This window comes from Calliphora vicina, chromosome 5 (assembly GCF_958450345.1).
Source record: "Calliphora vicina chromosome 5, idCalVici1.1, whole genome shotgun sequence".
Classification (NCBI taxonomy): domain Eukaryota; kingdom Metazoa; phylum Arthropoda; class Insecta; order Diptera; family Calliphoridae; genus Calliphora; species Calliphora vicina.
In genome coordinates, this window is record NC_088784.1 from 61,064,474 (window position 1) to 61,083,417 (window position 18,944).

The window sequence follows — 18,944 nt, forward strand, 5'->3', positions numbered from 1 at the left end:
GATCAAATAGTCTTATCAGATTAGAACTTTCGGTCAGGAATACAATTATTATCTAAGACTGTTTAAAATATACAAATCTTCTCTATAGGTCTCTTGATAAATTGTTTGGAAAGTTTATGAAAAAGATATCACCAATTCTTCAGCCTTCTTAGGGTCTCAAAATATACTCAATAAATAAATTCCATTACATTTTCCAACTCCAGCATGCAATTAGGATTATTTCGTATAAAAGTTATGGAAGAGAATCATATCTTCATCTTCAATACTGAATCAGTCAGATTAAACGATCATCAATTGCAGGAAAAATTATATACTCCATTAATTGTTCCGCAAATTAAATAAATTTGAGAAAATTTTATAGAGCGATTTGAACTATATTCCTTCAATTTTACTAAGACATATGTGTTTATGCTTTGCCATATTGTCAGCCACTCTTCAAAAAGCTCCCTAGAGTCCTTCTCAAACAGATCTTATTATGATACCCAAATTGAAAACATCAGGTCCGCCATTCAACATATCTGGTTGTTTTCATACTGAACCAACCAGTTTCTTTGTTGAAGGAGTGGATGTATTCGAGATTAATCCTCGACAGCTCTTACATGCAAGAGAGGTAGGAGGCACCAAACATACGTCCTATTGCGGTTACCTAGGTTGGACATTAACAGAATAGAGGACACTGGTTCCTCTTCATCCTCATTATGACCACTTCTGTAGTAACTTTAATTTTCATAACTTTAGACCCAATTTCATCCCAAAAGCTCAAATATCAAATAATAGATATGTACATTAGACATGTCCTTAAAAATTGATTTTCTTTAGATGAGTCTTACTTATTGCAAAATTTGAGTGCTAGAACCTGTGCCGGAATTCCATTGAAACTTGTAAAATTGGGTAGATAATGATAATTCTTTTGATTTCTAAAAATGTTTGCCATTTAAATAACACAGGGCAACAAAATCGAAAAAATGTTGGAGGCTTTTTAAGCCACTACACAATTTTGATGTATTGTGGTTTCAGTAGTACAAAAATGGTAAAATTTTTAAATTCTATGGATAGATTTCTTTAATTTTTTTTTCTAAAATTGTAAATTTTTTCAAATGTTTCTCCACTCAAAAACGGTTAGTCCGATATTACTGAAGTTAACTTAAAAGTGTTAAAATTTACATAACCTTTAACCCGGTTACATATTGCGTTTTAATCAGCTCAGTAGTTTCGGAGTTATAATAACAAATTGAAGCAAAAAATATATTTTTTACGTGAAAATATCAAATTTTTTTGTTTTAAAACTCATGAAGAATCTAAAACGGCAAAACTTGTTCAGGTTTGTTACTTTGACGCAAAGAATAATAACAACAAAATGAGATATCGAAGATAAAAATCGATTGATTCTTTTATAATTTATTCATAATTAAGTGAATTCGCTCATTTTCACAATATTTAATTTTTTTGTTTGATATACATAAAATTAAGCAGTTAATGTTCTTCTTTCGATTTATTAAATGTTGATAACCTTTTCCCCATGCTATGTAAAATTATTGAAGTATATATTGCGTTTTAATCGGCTCAGGAGTTTCAGAGTTATAATAACAAATTGAAGCAAAAAATATATTTTTTATGTAAAAATATCCATTTTTTTTTTGTTTTAAAAAAATCATAAAAAATCGAAAACTGCAGAAATTGTTTAGATTTATTACTTTGTCGCAAAGCCACATGTAATAGGAACAAAATGAAATATCGATCATAAAAATCGATGAATTATTTTCGAATTTATTTACAATTAAGTGAATTCACTTATTTTCAGAAAATTGTGTATTTTGAGTGTACATTTTATATGTGTTTTGTTTTTGTTATAATAATCAAATGATTCATCAAATCTATATAGTGGTTAGTGAAGCCTTTTTTGCGGTTGACCTGTGTAATACTTTTTAAACGTTTGAAATAAATCTTAACTTCTAGAGAAAATTGTCTTTCTAACAGTGTATAAAATAATATTTTTAAATTACTACTATAAATATTTAATTTCTCTCAAAACATAAATAGTACAGATTAAATCTAAAATAAGTTATCTATAAAACTACTTGTTACAATAGCTTTGCCTTTATAAAATGATTTATATATTAAATTTAATTAAAATTTTTAAAATTTTATTTAATTTCAATAATATTTACCTTTGTACAGTAATAACGAAGTTATTGCCGGAGCGCACAACAATATCTTGGGCATCTTTGTGGCGTAAATTGAAAACATCGACATCGTTAATTTTAATTACAGCATCACCGGGCATTAAGCCAGCTTGTTCAGCTAAACTGCCACCATTGACCTGCAAATAAAAACGTGAAACAAATAACATTAAAATCAATTAAAGCTGTTTTTATGAGTGCTAAACCTATTAAATGTAATACATTTAATTTAAACATAAAAAGGGGTACAAACTCTCCAAACAAATTTAAAGGGAGATAATTGAGATGGGTTAGGTTAAATGAAACAATTTTGAAATAAAAGTAACTGTTTATAAAGCCATAATTTACATTTTGATTTAAAGAAAATTATTATAAGATAAAAATAAAATACATATTATTAAATAATCGATTATAATACGTAGAAGAAATACAAATATTTTTTTATGCCATTTTTACAAAATTAAAGTTTTAACTTGTTACACAACTTTGCTTAAAAGAGAGCGATTAATTTAACTGGATTGATTGCAAAAAAAAACACCTTTAAAAATTCAATATTTAAAATATTTATTCGAAACTTTTTATTTAATTTTTCTAACAAATAAATCAAGGATTTAAATAATTTAAAATTTTATTTTTTGTTAAAATGCTTTCTTAAACAAATCTAAATATTTCGCAATTTATAAACGCAAATATTTAAAAACAAAAGTCTGTTAACAACTCAATTATGCTTAAAATAAATCATGATGTTTTTATGGTTTGTTTAAAGACCAAAAAACAACCCGAGGGTGTTTCTATTTAAAAACAAACGATAGAACAAACAAACAATGGTTTCAAATAAACAATTCAATAAAGCATTTTAGACGAAAATATGCACAAAAACATTTTTGTTTAACTCCTGCCATTAAAGTGGGTTTTTTTGTGTGGCTGTGAGTGTTACGAGGGATACTAAAGCAAAGCAATTGTGGTCTAACAGGGAGTTAAATTATAGGGGTAATCACTAAAAGGATTAAGTAGAATTAAATAATTAGAAGCAAATATTTACATATTTGAGGTTACTTAATATAATAATGAATTAAACTCTATAATAATTATATTTTGATTTTATCAAAGGTTTATAAAACAAATTTTGTATGAAAATTTTGTATATAAATCTTTGCTAGATGAAAAAGCTATTTTATTTTAAGTGCATATCCCTGCTAGTAGTAGTCTGTTTAGTATGTATATTTATGTATATACTCGTATGTATGTGCATCAACATTTTAGTCAACAATGGCAACATAAACACCCAACAAAAAAATAAAAAAAAAATTGACTGTCAAGAGTTTACATACAGGTCCCACAAAACAAACTCACCAACCAACCTACCAACCAACAAACAAACAATGCAACTTCGCAAATACCAATAACAAATACACAACAACATTTCCACAAAGTCACAAATGAATTTATTATTGCAACTAGCGGAAAAATTATGAATCAACCCAGATGCTGATCCAGCTACTGTGTGTTTCTTTGAATATTTATTTGCTGCATTTGAGTCGGCCGTGATTGCTGCCATTGTATTATTGCCAATGATTTTTTTTTTGATTTTCGTTTTTGTTGACCAACACCATCAACATTTTGTAAAATTTTAACAAACGACAAATTTGGTTTATTTGTTTAAGCCTTTGACTATCTATACGTTTGTATATATGTACATAGGTATATATAGTTTTGTACTACCAGCCACTCACTCGTTCATCTATCCATCTAACTAACTGTCTGGCCATCCGTCCGTCCATGCGTCTGTCTGTCTTCACGTCTATCTAACTCTGTTAATGTTGATTTTTTCTGTTCATGCAACAAACAAATGATGCTCACCATGGCAGTTGCCAAAAAATCTAAAACCAAAGGGTCGACAACAACAACAACAACGACAGAAATCAAATCTATTGCATGTGGCGGTTTTAATGGTTTTCATATATGAATGTATGCATAAGTACCCAACAGTTTTGTTTGACTTTCCCGATTTTACATATCACCACTGGTTACAGAAATAGCTAGATGACTAGTTATTTTAGCGTATTCTTAGGAAGTCAATTGATCCTGCATAGATTACATAGACTAAATACTGTCTTACAAAAGGAATTTTAGTGACAATTGTCTCTCCATTAGATTACTGGTGGGTAAAATAACTACACCCCAGATTACTTAGATACTCTAAAGTCACAATGACTGTATTCTCGGTAGTTTTGTTTATATAGTTTTGGGTCATTTGACACGTATGAGCTATTTATAGTGCAGAGAGAAGTCAATTTGTTACTTTTTACATCCCAAGTAAAACTGCTGGGTATATATTTGGCTTTGTAGAGAATTTTTTAGAATACAGTAAATCTGGGTTATAACAAACTTTGTGAGATTAAGGAAATAAATTCGGTATAAGCGGTTTGATTTTATTATTAGGCAAAAGATAAAACTAAAAGCACAGCAAAATATGTGGTAGTGATAAGAAATTACTTATTAATAGCTACTACATACCACCTGCATTACTTAGAAGTAGATTAGTAATGGTTGGATTATAATCTGATATATAGCTAAAGCTTGGTATGACGAATGATATAACCCTGACTATCGGTTCTATGCAACGGAATGACCCAAGTTCTGTTGGCCAAGGGTTGTGAACTCAGCAACCATTGCTTCTACAACAACAAAAATAACAACATAATGACCGATATAGTGTCAGGCCATTTCGCTAAACTGAAACAATTTCATAGCGAATTCAGATTGTTAGACCCATATTTATTGCCCTTTAAATAATGATAAATTTGAGATGTTTTGTGCGGTTCAGAAGTGCTGATTTTGACACGGAAGACAAAGATCGCCCATGCTAGCCAAAAAAGTTTGAATAATATTACGATAACCCGCAGTCTAAGAGATCGTATATGAAGCCTTCCCAACCGGCCGAATCGACACCAAAGCCAAATATCCATGGGGCTAAGGTAATTCCTTGTATTTAGTGTTAACAAAAGGATCCTATCTAATAACAGCTGCTGAAATATTACCAAGAAACCCGTACCGAATTAAACTTATTCGTTTGAAGCGAGCATTGTCCGAAAAACGTCTAGAATATGCGGCAGACATTTCATCGCTCGGCAACATGTTATAATACCTGTTTATGACAACTATTTGTTTCGATCGATGTAGAAAGCTATCTCTAGGACACGCTTCACTTTGGAACAGAGTATCCAATATTGGCTGATTCGTTCTTGGCCTCAAAATTTGAGCTGTTCTCTTAGCTCGGAATACATATGTTGCCAGAAAGATGGGAATAGGTTATAGCTAACAATGGCCAATATTTTTTATAAATATATATTGTACAAATGTTTCAAAATAAAAACTAAAAATTAGAAAAATTCAGCATTTTTAAGTCATGTTTTCCTCTATTGGTCAAAATATTTGGTTTTCTAACTTTTCGCATTTCATTAAATAAATTTTTAAAATCCTTATATTTGACATTTAAATTATATTTTTTACACACTAATACCCCGTCGCTAATTGGGACCAGAGAAACGTGAAGCAAACCGAAGCACAATTTTCCATAAATTTGCATTGATTTTCATTTAATTGGTTCCGAGATTATACACTTGTTTATCTATACAAAAATATTAGTGTACTTTGTTCTTGTTAATTGTTGCTAAAACAACAGTTATGTCTTTCAGTATGTTTCAATTTGTATATAATTTTTTGCGATTTCTGAAAAATTTAACAATTGTCTATAGAATTGATCTATCCGAAGTCCCATTACATACGACGAATTTTTATGTTGAAAATCGCCTCACAAATGGCAGGGTTATGAGAAAAGTCAAAAATTTATTGTAGAATTTGTTAAAATCGAGTTTCACTGTATATATTTGAATACAAATCTATTGTGCGATTGAGTATTTATTTTTATTGTTTGTCTGTCTGGGGAGTTTCTATTATTTATTCTCCATAGTTTTATGTTGGTTTGTCCGTCCGTCCGTCTGTCTGCCAGTTTACTTGTTTTTGTGAATTGTTTGGTACCTTGATTGTTTTGCTGTTCTTGCAAATTTTTTGGAGTTTTCTATAGAGAGTCATATAAATTTGTCCGATTAAAATCATAAAAATTAAACAATTGGCATAACTAACGTGCATATACAAATGCAGATTTATTTGTTTTCAAAAAAATGCACACCGAGATTCCATCACACATGCAAAGTGTTGGCAAATTCCTAAATTTAAACAATGTTGTTTACAACTAAAATTCTATATGAGATATTAGGTTGGTTCATATACAGATATATAAAATATTTTTAAAGTTTTAGATCTTTTATGGCCTAAAAAAAGATTTAGATTCATATAAAAGTATAAAGATTAGCGATTGCCATCGCTTTAAGAATACGTGTTTTATTTTTTTAACTTTTTGCACTTTGTAGTTAAAAATAAGGTATAAACCAATGTAATAGCATTTGAAGAGACAATTTAAGTCTAAAATATGTCTTTTCAATGGAATCCGTCAAAAAATATTATAATTCTTAAAGTTTTTTAGGTGTACCCTAATGGTATATACAAACAAATAAAAAAATTTTAGAAATTTATCAGAAATTTTTGCAAAACAAATCATTATATTATTAAAATGTTTAGTTTGTTTAGAAAATACTCAAATTAAATAAAAATGTATTTTAAATTTCATAAATTTAATGAATTTTTCAAAATTTTTGTAACTTGGTAAATATTTCGAAAGTTCTTTAACAGTTCCACTTTTATCATTGACTTTTGTCAAAATCTTTGGCATACGTTATAATTCTATAGTGGGCGAGATAATAATCGATTTAAAGGAAATTATCAAGAAAATCCTAAATTCGTCTAATCATTTGTTATTATAAAAACGTAAAATTCACATTGATGAAATATACTTTGCTTAAATACTACGGTGAACAGTGGCGGCATTCGAGATGTTTCGTTGCAAAAATCATAACTTTTGAATCAGATGAGATAATCCAAAAATTTAAAAAGCATATGATAGATAATTGAACAGTAGGGCTTCTTGATTTAAAAATCGACCAAGTGACAAGGAAAATCGTACTCTAGGGATCAAAGTAAGAAACTTTTCCCAAGGAACCATACCTCTAAAATGAATTCTGAAAATTCCCACTTTGTCTCATTTAAAGTGCCCCAATCGAGTCTAAATGTATGATCGACCCCCACTAACATTGGAGGGACGACCCACCCATGCTAGTGGCACACACCTTGGAACGCCCTGGGGGGTTCCCCATACAAAAATAAAAAAAAATAAATTTTTTGGCATTTTACATATTGTTTGTAGAGCGTATGATAAATATATGTAAATGTGATGTAGGTAATAAATAATATTAATCATACGTCTATGAGAATCAGCATAGCTTTATTTTTAAGATTTAGTTTAGACTTTAAACCAACATAAATTTTGCTCGCAATGAGCGACAACTTTGATTAACACGAATAGTTTTAGCGTGCGGAGTATTCAAAAATGGCGTTCGTGTCATAATAAACAAATTTGGAAATAAAAGCTTAGTCAAATTCTCCATTTTATTTCAAATTTCACCTTTAGGTCAAAATAAGGAAAATCAGTATTCATTTTAGAGGGCAAAGTTTCTTATTTTGATCCCTAGAAAAATCAATTTTATGGGGAGTAAAATAAATTTTTTTTTTTAATTTTTGATTTTTTATGTTTCTTTTATGATTTAATATTATTCAAGAAAAGATTTTTTTTTAAATTTTTTTGTAAAATATTCCAGAAAAGATTTAAATTTTTTAATTTAGTTTTAAATTTTTTGTAAAATATTGCTCTTATGTCTTCTTTCAAAATTTTACCACTAGCAAAAAATGGGGCAAGGACGGGCAGCTGGACATTTTTGCATTAGGTAAAGGAAATAACTTATTTTGAAAATATTGCAATTATAGAAATATTGAAAAAATTGATAGTTGGTAAATATCGATTTAAATTGACAAGCACAAAGCTAACAGTACCATTTTTTTATTCTTTTCTTAATAAATAGTTCTATCAATAGAATCAAAAATAATGACGATACGTTGCCAAGTTTTCGAGATACTGTATCTGAAAGCGGACCAAATTGGTAATTTATTTAAACACTGAAAATCAGACAACTTTGGAACCAAAAGTTCTGAACCAAAAATCCGATTGTAATAATAGTAGCACATTTGAAATCGTAAAATAGGTTTATTCAATATTATTTAGGGGAAATATCTGATTTTTGCAACCTCAATTTTTCTACGGGTGCCACTGTGTGGTTGCTTGAAAATCGTATAAGTTTTAAATTCAGGATCATAGTGAATACTAGTTTGATTTAATAAAAAAAATATAACCCTTTTTACATTACTGTCAATACTGACATTTGTCACGTAGTAAGAGTAGATGTATTTAACGCGGAATAGTCGTAGTTGGTATAGGACATCTCTTTTTTGTAAACTGTTGTACAAACTAATAAATATAAGTAACGTCGTTTTATTTATTTGTTTATTTATTTAAGTGAATTTTTCCCAATTTAGAAAAATAAATTAAAAAGTATTTACAGATTGGCTACATGTGTTCGCCTGTCATTGTTAATACCGCCTGCTTTACATTTAAATAAAAAAATAAATAATAATAATAACATTATTTATTTGAATTTTTGATATATTTTCAAAACATTGTTTGTTGTATGCCGGCATTATATTTATTTATTGTTTTATAAACAAGAGAAAAAAAATGAAATTAATTTTTATGTAAAATTTTAATACTGTTTAAATCCTTTAGGGATTTATATGAAAATACAATTTTGCAAATATGTATTTGCAAAAAATGAAAACAAACGGAATAACATAAAGTCCAACAACACAGCGGCGCCCGTTTGTGGCACAGTAGTTGTGTGTGTTTGGTTGCATGTATATGGATGGCAATTTATCATGTTATGGGTACCCAGGTGCAATGAGCCAAGCACGTTAACAATTTTTGTACACCCAATTTTATCCGCTTGTGTATTTGTATGTTTAAGCGAGTGTGTATGTTTATTTATTTTTTTTTAATATATGTATGAATGTATGTTGTATGCATAGAGTTTGGCACAATTTTTTCCACCTTTAATAATGGTGTATACAAGGTACACATCTACAGACACATGATAGTCTGCACAGATCCATATATAAACAATTATATATTGTTATATACATACATATAGAAAAAAATTCATATGTACGTAAATGCATATATACATAAACATGTGTATGGCTGCAATGACAACAGCTAAACCAACAACACTAATTGTATTTTCCACTAGTGGTCCTTGGCTCGTGCCTCTGCACAGTAGCTGGGCTTCAAGCAACACTACTGTGTGACTCTGACATAAACATGCATACAATACTATAGAATACTAAGTCCAATTCATATATACGAGGGCGATCGGCAGAGCCATTTCCAAATAGTAGACTTTTAAACATTCAGCTATATATTAAAAAAAACGATAGGAGACAGCCAGGACTCACTTGGCTCCATAATATGGTCCTTTTGTGATACCCGAAAAACATTATTTTGTAGACCCCCAGAAACTTGTCACTTCGATGCCAAATCATCCCGTTATATTAGTGAATGAATCTATCTTTCTAATATCCCCCCAATATAGCCATCATATCCTCTATCAATAAAAGGTAGATTCAATATACACACCCATAAAACTGTGCCCTGTCAACACATCTATTAGAACCTGTAACCGATCCCGTTAAAGCATCATCAAAGTCATATGTTGTATGTTTAATTTTCAGCACGAAAGTGGAACACCCATCAATTTCTTCGCCTTTCAAACTAACTTACTGGATTTAGCTACTTCGTCCACAATGTTATTGTCAGGTATGTCAGCATGTCCAGATATCCGGAATAACAATATAAAATAAAGTCTAGTCATGTAAATACTAGCATTTTCTCACAACATATCCTGTAGTACCTCAACCAGCGTTACGCGTGCTTTTTTATGTTAAATTAGAACATTTGTTTTTATTTTGTTACTTTTTAGATTTAGCTTGGGGAATTATTTTTTGTGTTATTTTATAGTTTAGTTTTCTTCGACTTCAGCCTCTTGTTTTTCTTCTAATTCGGCATATTTATCGGTGGTGGCTTCTTGTTATTGATGGTATTCGGAGACCAAATCGTTCATGTTGCTTTCGGCTAGTGTATCAATGCAAGAAAGCAGTGAATTGTTCGGAGATACGTTTCAAGAGTTCCTGGATGGCGGAGGAATTACCATTGAAGGTGGTGGACATTTTCAAGCCTCTATGTGGGATGTCACAAACGGCTGTCTTCAAGTTATTGGGAATCCATTCAACAAAGTATGAGCTGTTCTTGGTTTGGATGTTAAGCATTTGTTCATCGACTTCCTCCATGGTCATGCGTCAACGGAAAATGGCGGCTATGGTCCAGTAGCGACCATGACGAGGATCACTAGCAGCCATCATGTTCTTGGTATCAAACATTTGCTGAGTAAGCTCAGGAACAGTAAGAGCACGAAATTGTTGGGAGCCTCTGGATATAAGATGAGCAAAACCATTCATGAAAAAGTGAAGACAGGGGAAGGGAACCAAGTCACCGTATGTGGATGTGGATAGTTTCAAGGTGCAGAAGCAAATATCGTACAAGGCTTTATTTAGGTTTCATTTGTGTTTTCAACCAACTGATGGACTGAGAGGGTGGCATTGTAGGGATCTACAACTGTGTCTGATACTTAGGGGGAAGGTACAACGGAGTATGTGTTCCTGATTCTGTCGGGATATTCTTAGCGGGTCTTTAAGATGAACAAAGTAGCCATACTGGAGCCAGTACCACCATCCAACGAATAAGTCAATTGGAAACCTTGCAGACAATTGCAAGATTCGGCTTCTTTGCGTACAACATCTAAAACAGATTCAACCAACTCAGCGCTTTCGGTGTAATGTCCATTGGCCCAGTTGTTACCTGCACCAGATTGTCCGAAAACAAATTTATCTGGGTGGAAGATTTAAGCGAAAGGACCGAAGCACACTGAATCCTTGGTACCGGGTTCTAAATCGACAAAAATGGCACGAGGTACATATTTGCTCTTTATTGCCGATATCTGAGCCATCCGTGCTCAATACGAAAAATTATCTGTCGAGGAATGATGTAAGTGTGCAATAATAGATATTCGGCATTGACACATCCCAATATTGTCGCATGACCAGTATATTCAGGTGTCCATGCAAATTCGTATTTTGAAGGATCTTTTAGATTTTTACCATGTGCCATCCATGATTACCATGATTAGAACACTTATTTCAGTCAATCGAAATGAGCTTTGAACGATTAAACATCTTACATAAAAAGGAAAACACCTAAAGAAATCCATAAGGACAATCATTTACCTTTTAAAGAACTTTGCCGTTCGCACATAGAAGGCTAATGCAAAAACAAAAACCGACAAAATATATACTACAGCTACAGAAAAAAAATTTAAATTGAAATCAATGTACAACAAACGGAAGGAAGCTTATTTGGTTAAAATGGTAAAACACAAAACTAAATTATTTGCTTTTTTTTCCTTGTTTGTTAGACTTGTACATCCAAATAATAATAATAAAAAGAAAATATGGAAAACTCCAGCAAAAGGAAACATTAACAGCCCCAAAAAACCTGTGTATGCATGTGTCCCATACAAACCGGGGCCATGCTACATTTGTTGCCAACTATGTCAGTTTGTGATTGATAAAAATCTTTATATAAATTTTGCAATAATAAAAAATATAAAACACACAAACAACAGCACAAAAATTACCATATTCCTTTGTTTTATTACATTTTTTTTGGGGTTTATTTTTTTACTTGTTCTTTTTCTTACTTGTGGCACAACTAAATCATTCATTCATTGTTCACTGGCAATTTGGTAGCATTTGCTGGAGAGAATAAGTGCAGTCGAGGTAAGTTGTACGAGTGAATTTCCACAGAAAACAGACAAAAAAAATATATATTTAAAACCACAGGGGAACATTTATCAAGTCAATAATATATTTTCAATCGACAGTTTTATGACCACCTCGGGTTTTGTGATTTCTGTATGGCAGTGTGTGTTTGTGTCCAGAGTGTAAGACAAGACAAATTTTTTAGTTTAGCCCACGTGTTAGATTTAAAAAAAATTGGGAGCACTTAAAGAAATTGCGGGAAAAGGAAACAATGTCTTTACAATATATATAGAGATGTTCCAACTACTAGGAGAAGTTTTTTCAAGATTCGCTACCGCTACGAAACGGTTAAAAAGTAATTTCTATTATATCGGTAACGACATTTAACGGTAACGGTATTTTAATGATAACAGTTATTTCATTCTAAATTAAATTATTAATAAAATTTGCGAAAATTAAAAATAAATTATTGATAGAATATATTAATGATTATATCGTTAACTGTAACGGTAATTGCAGTTATATCAATGTTTAACTTCATTTTCGAATTAAACCAAGGATGGCTAATGATTTAAGATAGTAAAACGGTAACACTAACGTTAGTTTGAATTATATTGGTAACGGCGACTTAACGGTAAAAGTATTTTGACGTCATTTTATGTGTAACGATATTTCTTTTTATTTCGGTAACGGTATAATTAAAATTTGTATTTTTATAATTTAAAATTATTTGTAGAATATCGTTAAGGTTATTAGGTGTAACGGTATTTTAGCGGTAACTGTAATAGAAGTTATTTCGGTAATGCTAGCCAATCTGGATTTTTTCATTTAATTTTAAGCAAAACAATTAAGAGAGATATATTCGGCTATACCGAATCTTATATACCCTTCACCAAATTTAGGTAAACAAAATTTTTTTTCCAAAGTTGTTTTTTTAATTTTTTGGAAATGTTTTTTTAAATTTAAAATATTTTTTTTTTAAATTTTATAAAATTTTTCTTAGTTTTTTCAATTTTTTTTAATATTTAGCGAAAATAAAACTTTTGGTAAAAAAAAGTTCGGGTTAAAATTCTTTTTTCCGATTTTGACCCATTGTAGGTCCAACTTACTATTGTCTTATATACGTCGTTGCAAAGGTCTTTGAAATATCTATCAATAGATATCCATATTATCTGTATTAATGACTTAGTAATCTAGATATAGGTAAAAAATGGTAGTTGTCCTGGTTTTTTCCTTATATCTCAGCCATTTGTGGACCGATTTGCTCGATTTTAAATAGCAACCCAGCCGGAAGAATTCCGGAGATATTGATGTATGAATCGTGTATGTAAGTTAGTTCGGGGCTTCGGAAAGTTCAACAGACAGACGGACATGGCTTAATCGACTCCGCGATCTATAAGGATCCAGAATATACATATATACCTTATAGGGTCGGAAAATTATATTGTGGAAATTACAAATGGAATGACAAACTTTTATATACCCTTCTCATGGAAGGTGAAGGGTATAAAAAGGAAATCATAATTTTTTTAAGGTAATATTCGATAATTTTAGGGACTTATCACGTCATGATCTTAAACTCTACTTAATATTTTATTTAATATCTATGTAATATGTGCAATGTTTTCAGTGTACTTTAGCTATGTTTAAATTTGATTCTGATTTCGATTTAAAGTGTGTATTTTGCTTCAATGATTGAGAGCAAATGGCGGTAGAGGTGACACATAATACTTTAAGCAGTAGTTAGAATAGTAGAAGGAGGCGGTAGTTTAAAGTAATTTAAAGTCTGTTTAGATACATGTCAAGTGTTGGCAATCGTGCCAAAATGTCAATTTGTTTTCACAAATAAACATTTAAATACACAAATAAGCTTACATACACACTTTGAATGCCCAGCAGTTCTCAACGACTGTTCCAAAACACAACTGGGGAACGCAACTGGCATCGAATTAGCTATGAGAGTAGTTATTGGTGCATGTGGTAGCCATCTGATCCTACATAGTTTACAAAGATACAGTCTAGTAGCTACTAAAAGGAAAGGACCTATTCTGTTCACAAACTGGTTACAATAAGTCAGTTGCCTCGCTAGCTCTCCAATTGGTACCTTGAATTCATGTTAACATTTAAGTGTCCTTGAAGAGAGCTAAGTCAGTCTAAGAGATTATCAGGTGCTAAAGGATATTAATGGTTACTAAAGTATATTAATTGACATTCATTTACTTCTGGTGAATTAAATAATTAAGTGATAAATTGTAAGATAAAAATCAGTGTATATTGAATAGATTACCTGTGATGTGTAAAGTAAACAGTTCTGATTAGTTTACAAAGGTCACAAAAAAGCTCAAAAATATTGAAATTAAATTCGGTCTTAATTGGAACCATTGTCGTCACTATCAAATCAGAAGGTACATAGTACTACATACACATTGGACATATAAATTTACAGAGAAACACACAATTTAACGCTAACTAATTGTCTTGCAAATTTGTCATGTATCGATTGTCAGGTTATTTATTGTTTTTATTGTATCTTTAAGGAAATAATATAGTTAAAATGTTGTGTGTATTTCAAACAAGTTTCTATTATCAAATGTTCATTTGCTATATGTACGAGTATTTCTCATGCAAGTTACGTTCGTTCATACGCAAATGAAATGTAATTGACGGAAACAAATTTTTGAATTTGAATCTTTAAATCAAACAAATGGAAATGTTATTGATATTTGAAGAGAGAATAAATGTCATTAATTACATTTAATAGTTGTGGATTTGTTTAGTTAAGTACTATACGATATTTGCTAAAATGATTTAAAAGCTTTTAGGGCTATTAAGTAAGTATTTATTTATTTATGGTAAGTAAATTTTGGAAACTGATTAGAGTTTTTGAATTATTAATAATTAGTAAATATTAAACAATTATACAATAACTAAACTATTGAAGAACTTTATTAAATATATTTTAAATGTTTATAAACTTATATGAGGAAAATCTAAAATTTTTGGAAAACACAACAAAAATTAATAAGATTTAAACGAAAATTTTCAGTTTGTTATAGAAAATCAGCAAATCATTTATTAGACATAAAATGATGGACCAATATGTGGGACAAGCTCCAATAATTTTCATGTCTATTTACTAAGAAACTTGTTTTTTTTTTGTTGTGGAAATTAGCTATATTTGTTTTCTTCTTGGACAAGCACACTGGAGATGAACCCTACTAATGCAAAGCATTGTGTTGGAACTAGAAAAAAAGGTTATGGGAGGGAGGAGAGAGGAAGTAGTGTTTGTGGACATTCGATTTGAACTTTCCTACATTGAAAATGACAGGAAACACTTCAGCGGAAAGTTTGTTTCACATAGAAAAACGTGTAATATAAAAATCTGCGGGTATCAGGAATAAGTTCCCTAATTTCATAAGAACAAATTCCATTGTAGTACCGATAGAACGAATCCATAGAGTTGGATCCCCTACTGTCACCAATAATCACCTTCGCCCTCTCATGTACACGGTCGAGAAGCTCCAAAATAGACTTTGAAATACCCGCCCATATATGGGAGTTGTATTCCATTTTCGAACGGATATAAGTGGTGTAAATAGTGAGGAGATTAGAAGGAGTTAAGTAATTCCTACACCGTTTCAGATATACGAGACAATTGAAGCTTCTTTCAACACTTAAAAAATGTGTTTAGATCAGCGGACATCACATTGTATTCTCATGCCCAGAACATCAAGAGTGTCTGATTCCACAATATTTAAACCAACCATAAATACAGATGAAGCGACATGGTTTGTCTTTCGTTTATGTGTCAACATGCAACACAGAGTCTTGCGAGTGTTGAAAGTGACCACATTCACACGACCCCATTCAGAGATTGTCAGAAGGTCCCGATTAAGGGAATCATTCATATTTTGCCTCATTGCCACAATCTCCGACAGGGTTGGTCTGTAACTGAATAAATATGAATGGCAAATGTTGCTGTCATATCGAAAAAGCTCGATATAAATCGAGAGAAGTTAATACCGACACCAAAAGCAATAAGTTTTGCTAAAAACGCACCATACCATACTCTATCAAACGCCTTAGAAATATATACACAGAGAAAACAGATTCGTGATAGCAACCGAATTTGTTGCCAATCGAATGATTCGGTTACACACATAGAATTTTTCGGTCCTATCAACAGAAAGTCAGTTGATAAAGAAGAAATTTGGTTGAAGCAACCCAACATTTGTTCCCCTTTCCAAAATTTTGTAGCCACAACTGTAAAATTCGGTCACTAAGGTAGAATCATTCGATTGGCAACAAATTCGGTTGCTATCACGAATCTGTTTTCTCTGTGTAAAGCTACCACTTTACTTTTGCCAAAACGGTGTATGGAACGACACCGATAGGAAGGCTACGAAAGCCATACAGCCGGTCGCTGAGTAAATTGTTGGACTCTAAATGTTTCACAAGATGTTAGTTAAACGTGCTCTCCATAACGGCAAAAAAAAAATTGGCGATAATTTTCAGGGTTGTTAGCCTCTCCCTTTTTGGGAATTGGCGTTATATTAGCAACCTTCCAACATACGCCGGCACAGTATGAAATGCTGAAAAGGTTAGCTAATGGACGAGCTATCGTCGATGAGCACTACTTCAAGACCAGCGCTGGTATGCCATCTGGCCCAGAAGACTTATTTACATTGAGATCCGATGGAAGCCCTTTTACAGCACGAGCTCGAAAGAATATATTTGGCATAGTTACTAATAATCTTTTGAGTTCGGTCAGTGATTGATCACTTGCGAATAATTCAGCTAAAAGGTTAGCTTTATCGACCGGGTCAGTGAATGTTTGGTCATCCTTTAAAATAGTTGGAATTATTCTTTACTCTTTTAACGAATAACAAACGATTTTACTACCCCGGGGAGCAGTAAGAACTTTAATACGAAGGCATTACTCGTATAGAGCTTTTTCGCGCCTGATTGCTATTTTGCATGCGTGATTAAACCAAAATTTTTGTCGAGGTATAATCGAAGATTTCTTTGATGGAATGAATGTCTTCATTCCCAACAAGATTACTTTCTCAACTATTTTCGTCATGGCATTGACGTTATTGTCTAGAAAACAAAGCTTCCAATTAAAATGCCGAAAGAAACGAGAATGTTGTCGAAAGAACCTTCCACTTATATACTATTGCCCATATATAGAACTTAGTGTGCGAGAGGATTTAGATCTCGGGAGCATCAAAAAACCAAAATAAGGGCAACCTTTATGTATTCCATCATTTTGGAAGCTGTATTAATAATTATTATAATCTTAAGCTTAAAATCCTCTAGTGTGTATTCAGGTATAATGAAACTGCTTACACAGGATTTTGCAATTATTTTCTTAAACACTCTCACACACACACACAGGAATCTCTCTAATGAAAACTTGTTTAAATCTCTTTGTTGATTTTCACTCTATCTTTCTATTTTACTGACAGCAAAGTCCTTTTTCTAGGTATAATTAAAATAAAGAAGCTTAAAAGGGATTATCACACGTACCCCTCTGTATGTTGCACATACAGATACACATACATATGTAGATGATTAATAAAGATATAAATATGTGTGTGTGAGTGAGTTTGTGTGTAATAAAAACACCTGAAAAACAACAATAACAATAAACTTCACACAACATGACATGATGACAATTAGAACAAAAACAATACTCCTACAGAAACAGCAATCGACTTTTCACAAACCGTATGCAAATGTAAAAGTCGAGCATATAGAAAATAACTCTGGGCCATAAGCATACGTGGGTGTAGTGATAATTTCTGAAACCTTAAAATTTTTATGGTTAGACTAATCGACTTTCGGTTCGGTAAACAAAATTAAAATTTAAATTTTAAGTGTTTCAGATCAAACAGTCCATCTCTCTGAAATATTTATTTATATGGAATATATTGAACATTTTCTCCACATTTTGTAATTCAGAACATCCTGCCTCAGTAATGTTTTTACCATTTATTTCAATATAAATTGCTCTGCCATCCTACGCACTCTGTCGTTGTGATTATAACAAATTGTGAACTTAGCCAAATAAGGCCAAAATGAAAGAAACCGGAGTAAAAAATATAACTAACAACAATAGAGTGTTGAAAAAGAAACATGTAAAGCTTAGAAAAGTAAAATATATGACCAACATAAAAAAAATTCTTCAAAATCCTTGTTAAACTTAAATCCTAAAACATGTTAGATGAAAACATAAGATGAAGAGATTCACAAACATTCAAAGAAGGTTATAATTTTAAAACAAAAAAAGTTGTTTTCTAAAAGAACTTTCTCTCTTCCCGTTAACACACACGTTCGTCTAGCTAAAAAACATGTGTTTGGTCCTTATGGTTTCTATTTTTTTTTGTTGAGATAGTGTTAGTAAATAGTCGACTTAATATTTATTTTTGTGTGTGTAAGGATACATAAAAATGGGTACATTTAATTTACATATCGCTCTTGATGTTGTTGCTGTTGTTTATAGGAGAACATTATGAGTATGTGTTGGATTTAATTTAGTGTTCATCGGGTTTTCCAATTTATTTTGATATGTTCTCATATCATGTCTGATATTAAGGTGACCAAATTATATACTTAAGCCATAGATAAATACACATAGATCGAAAACTCGCCAGTCAAAGACCTAACTCAGTTATCAAAAACCTAAGTGGTGAGAGTGTATTAGTAAAAAAACTATGTGAAAACCACAACCATAGATAATAGACATAGAGCGGAAACTCTCCGGTCAAAGACCTAACTCAGTTGTCAGAAACCTAAGTGGTGAGAATGTATTAGTAGAAAGAACTA

General features: G+C 31.3%; 1 protein-coding gene and 1 pseudogene across 12 annotated transcripts in view; both read right to left on the minus strand.

Moving 5' to 3' along the window:
• The window catches only part of Zasp52 (Z band alternatively spliced PDZ-motif protein 52), a 253,600-nt gene that overhangs the window by 54,170 nt on the left and 180,486 nt on the right, over positions 1–18,944 (minus strand). For all 12 annotated transcript variants that reach the window (XM_065513731.1, XM_065513732.1, XM_065513721.1 and 9 more), the window contains exon 4: positions 2,169–2,320. In XM_065513731.1, the coding sequence (XP_065369803.1) occupies positions 2,169–2,320 (152 nt within the window). The remainder of the gene's footprint in view (positions 1–2,168; positions 2,321–18,944) is intronic.
• Positions 10,262–11,305, minus strand: LOC135959732 (tubulin beta-1 chain-like; annotated as a pseudogene).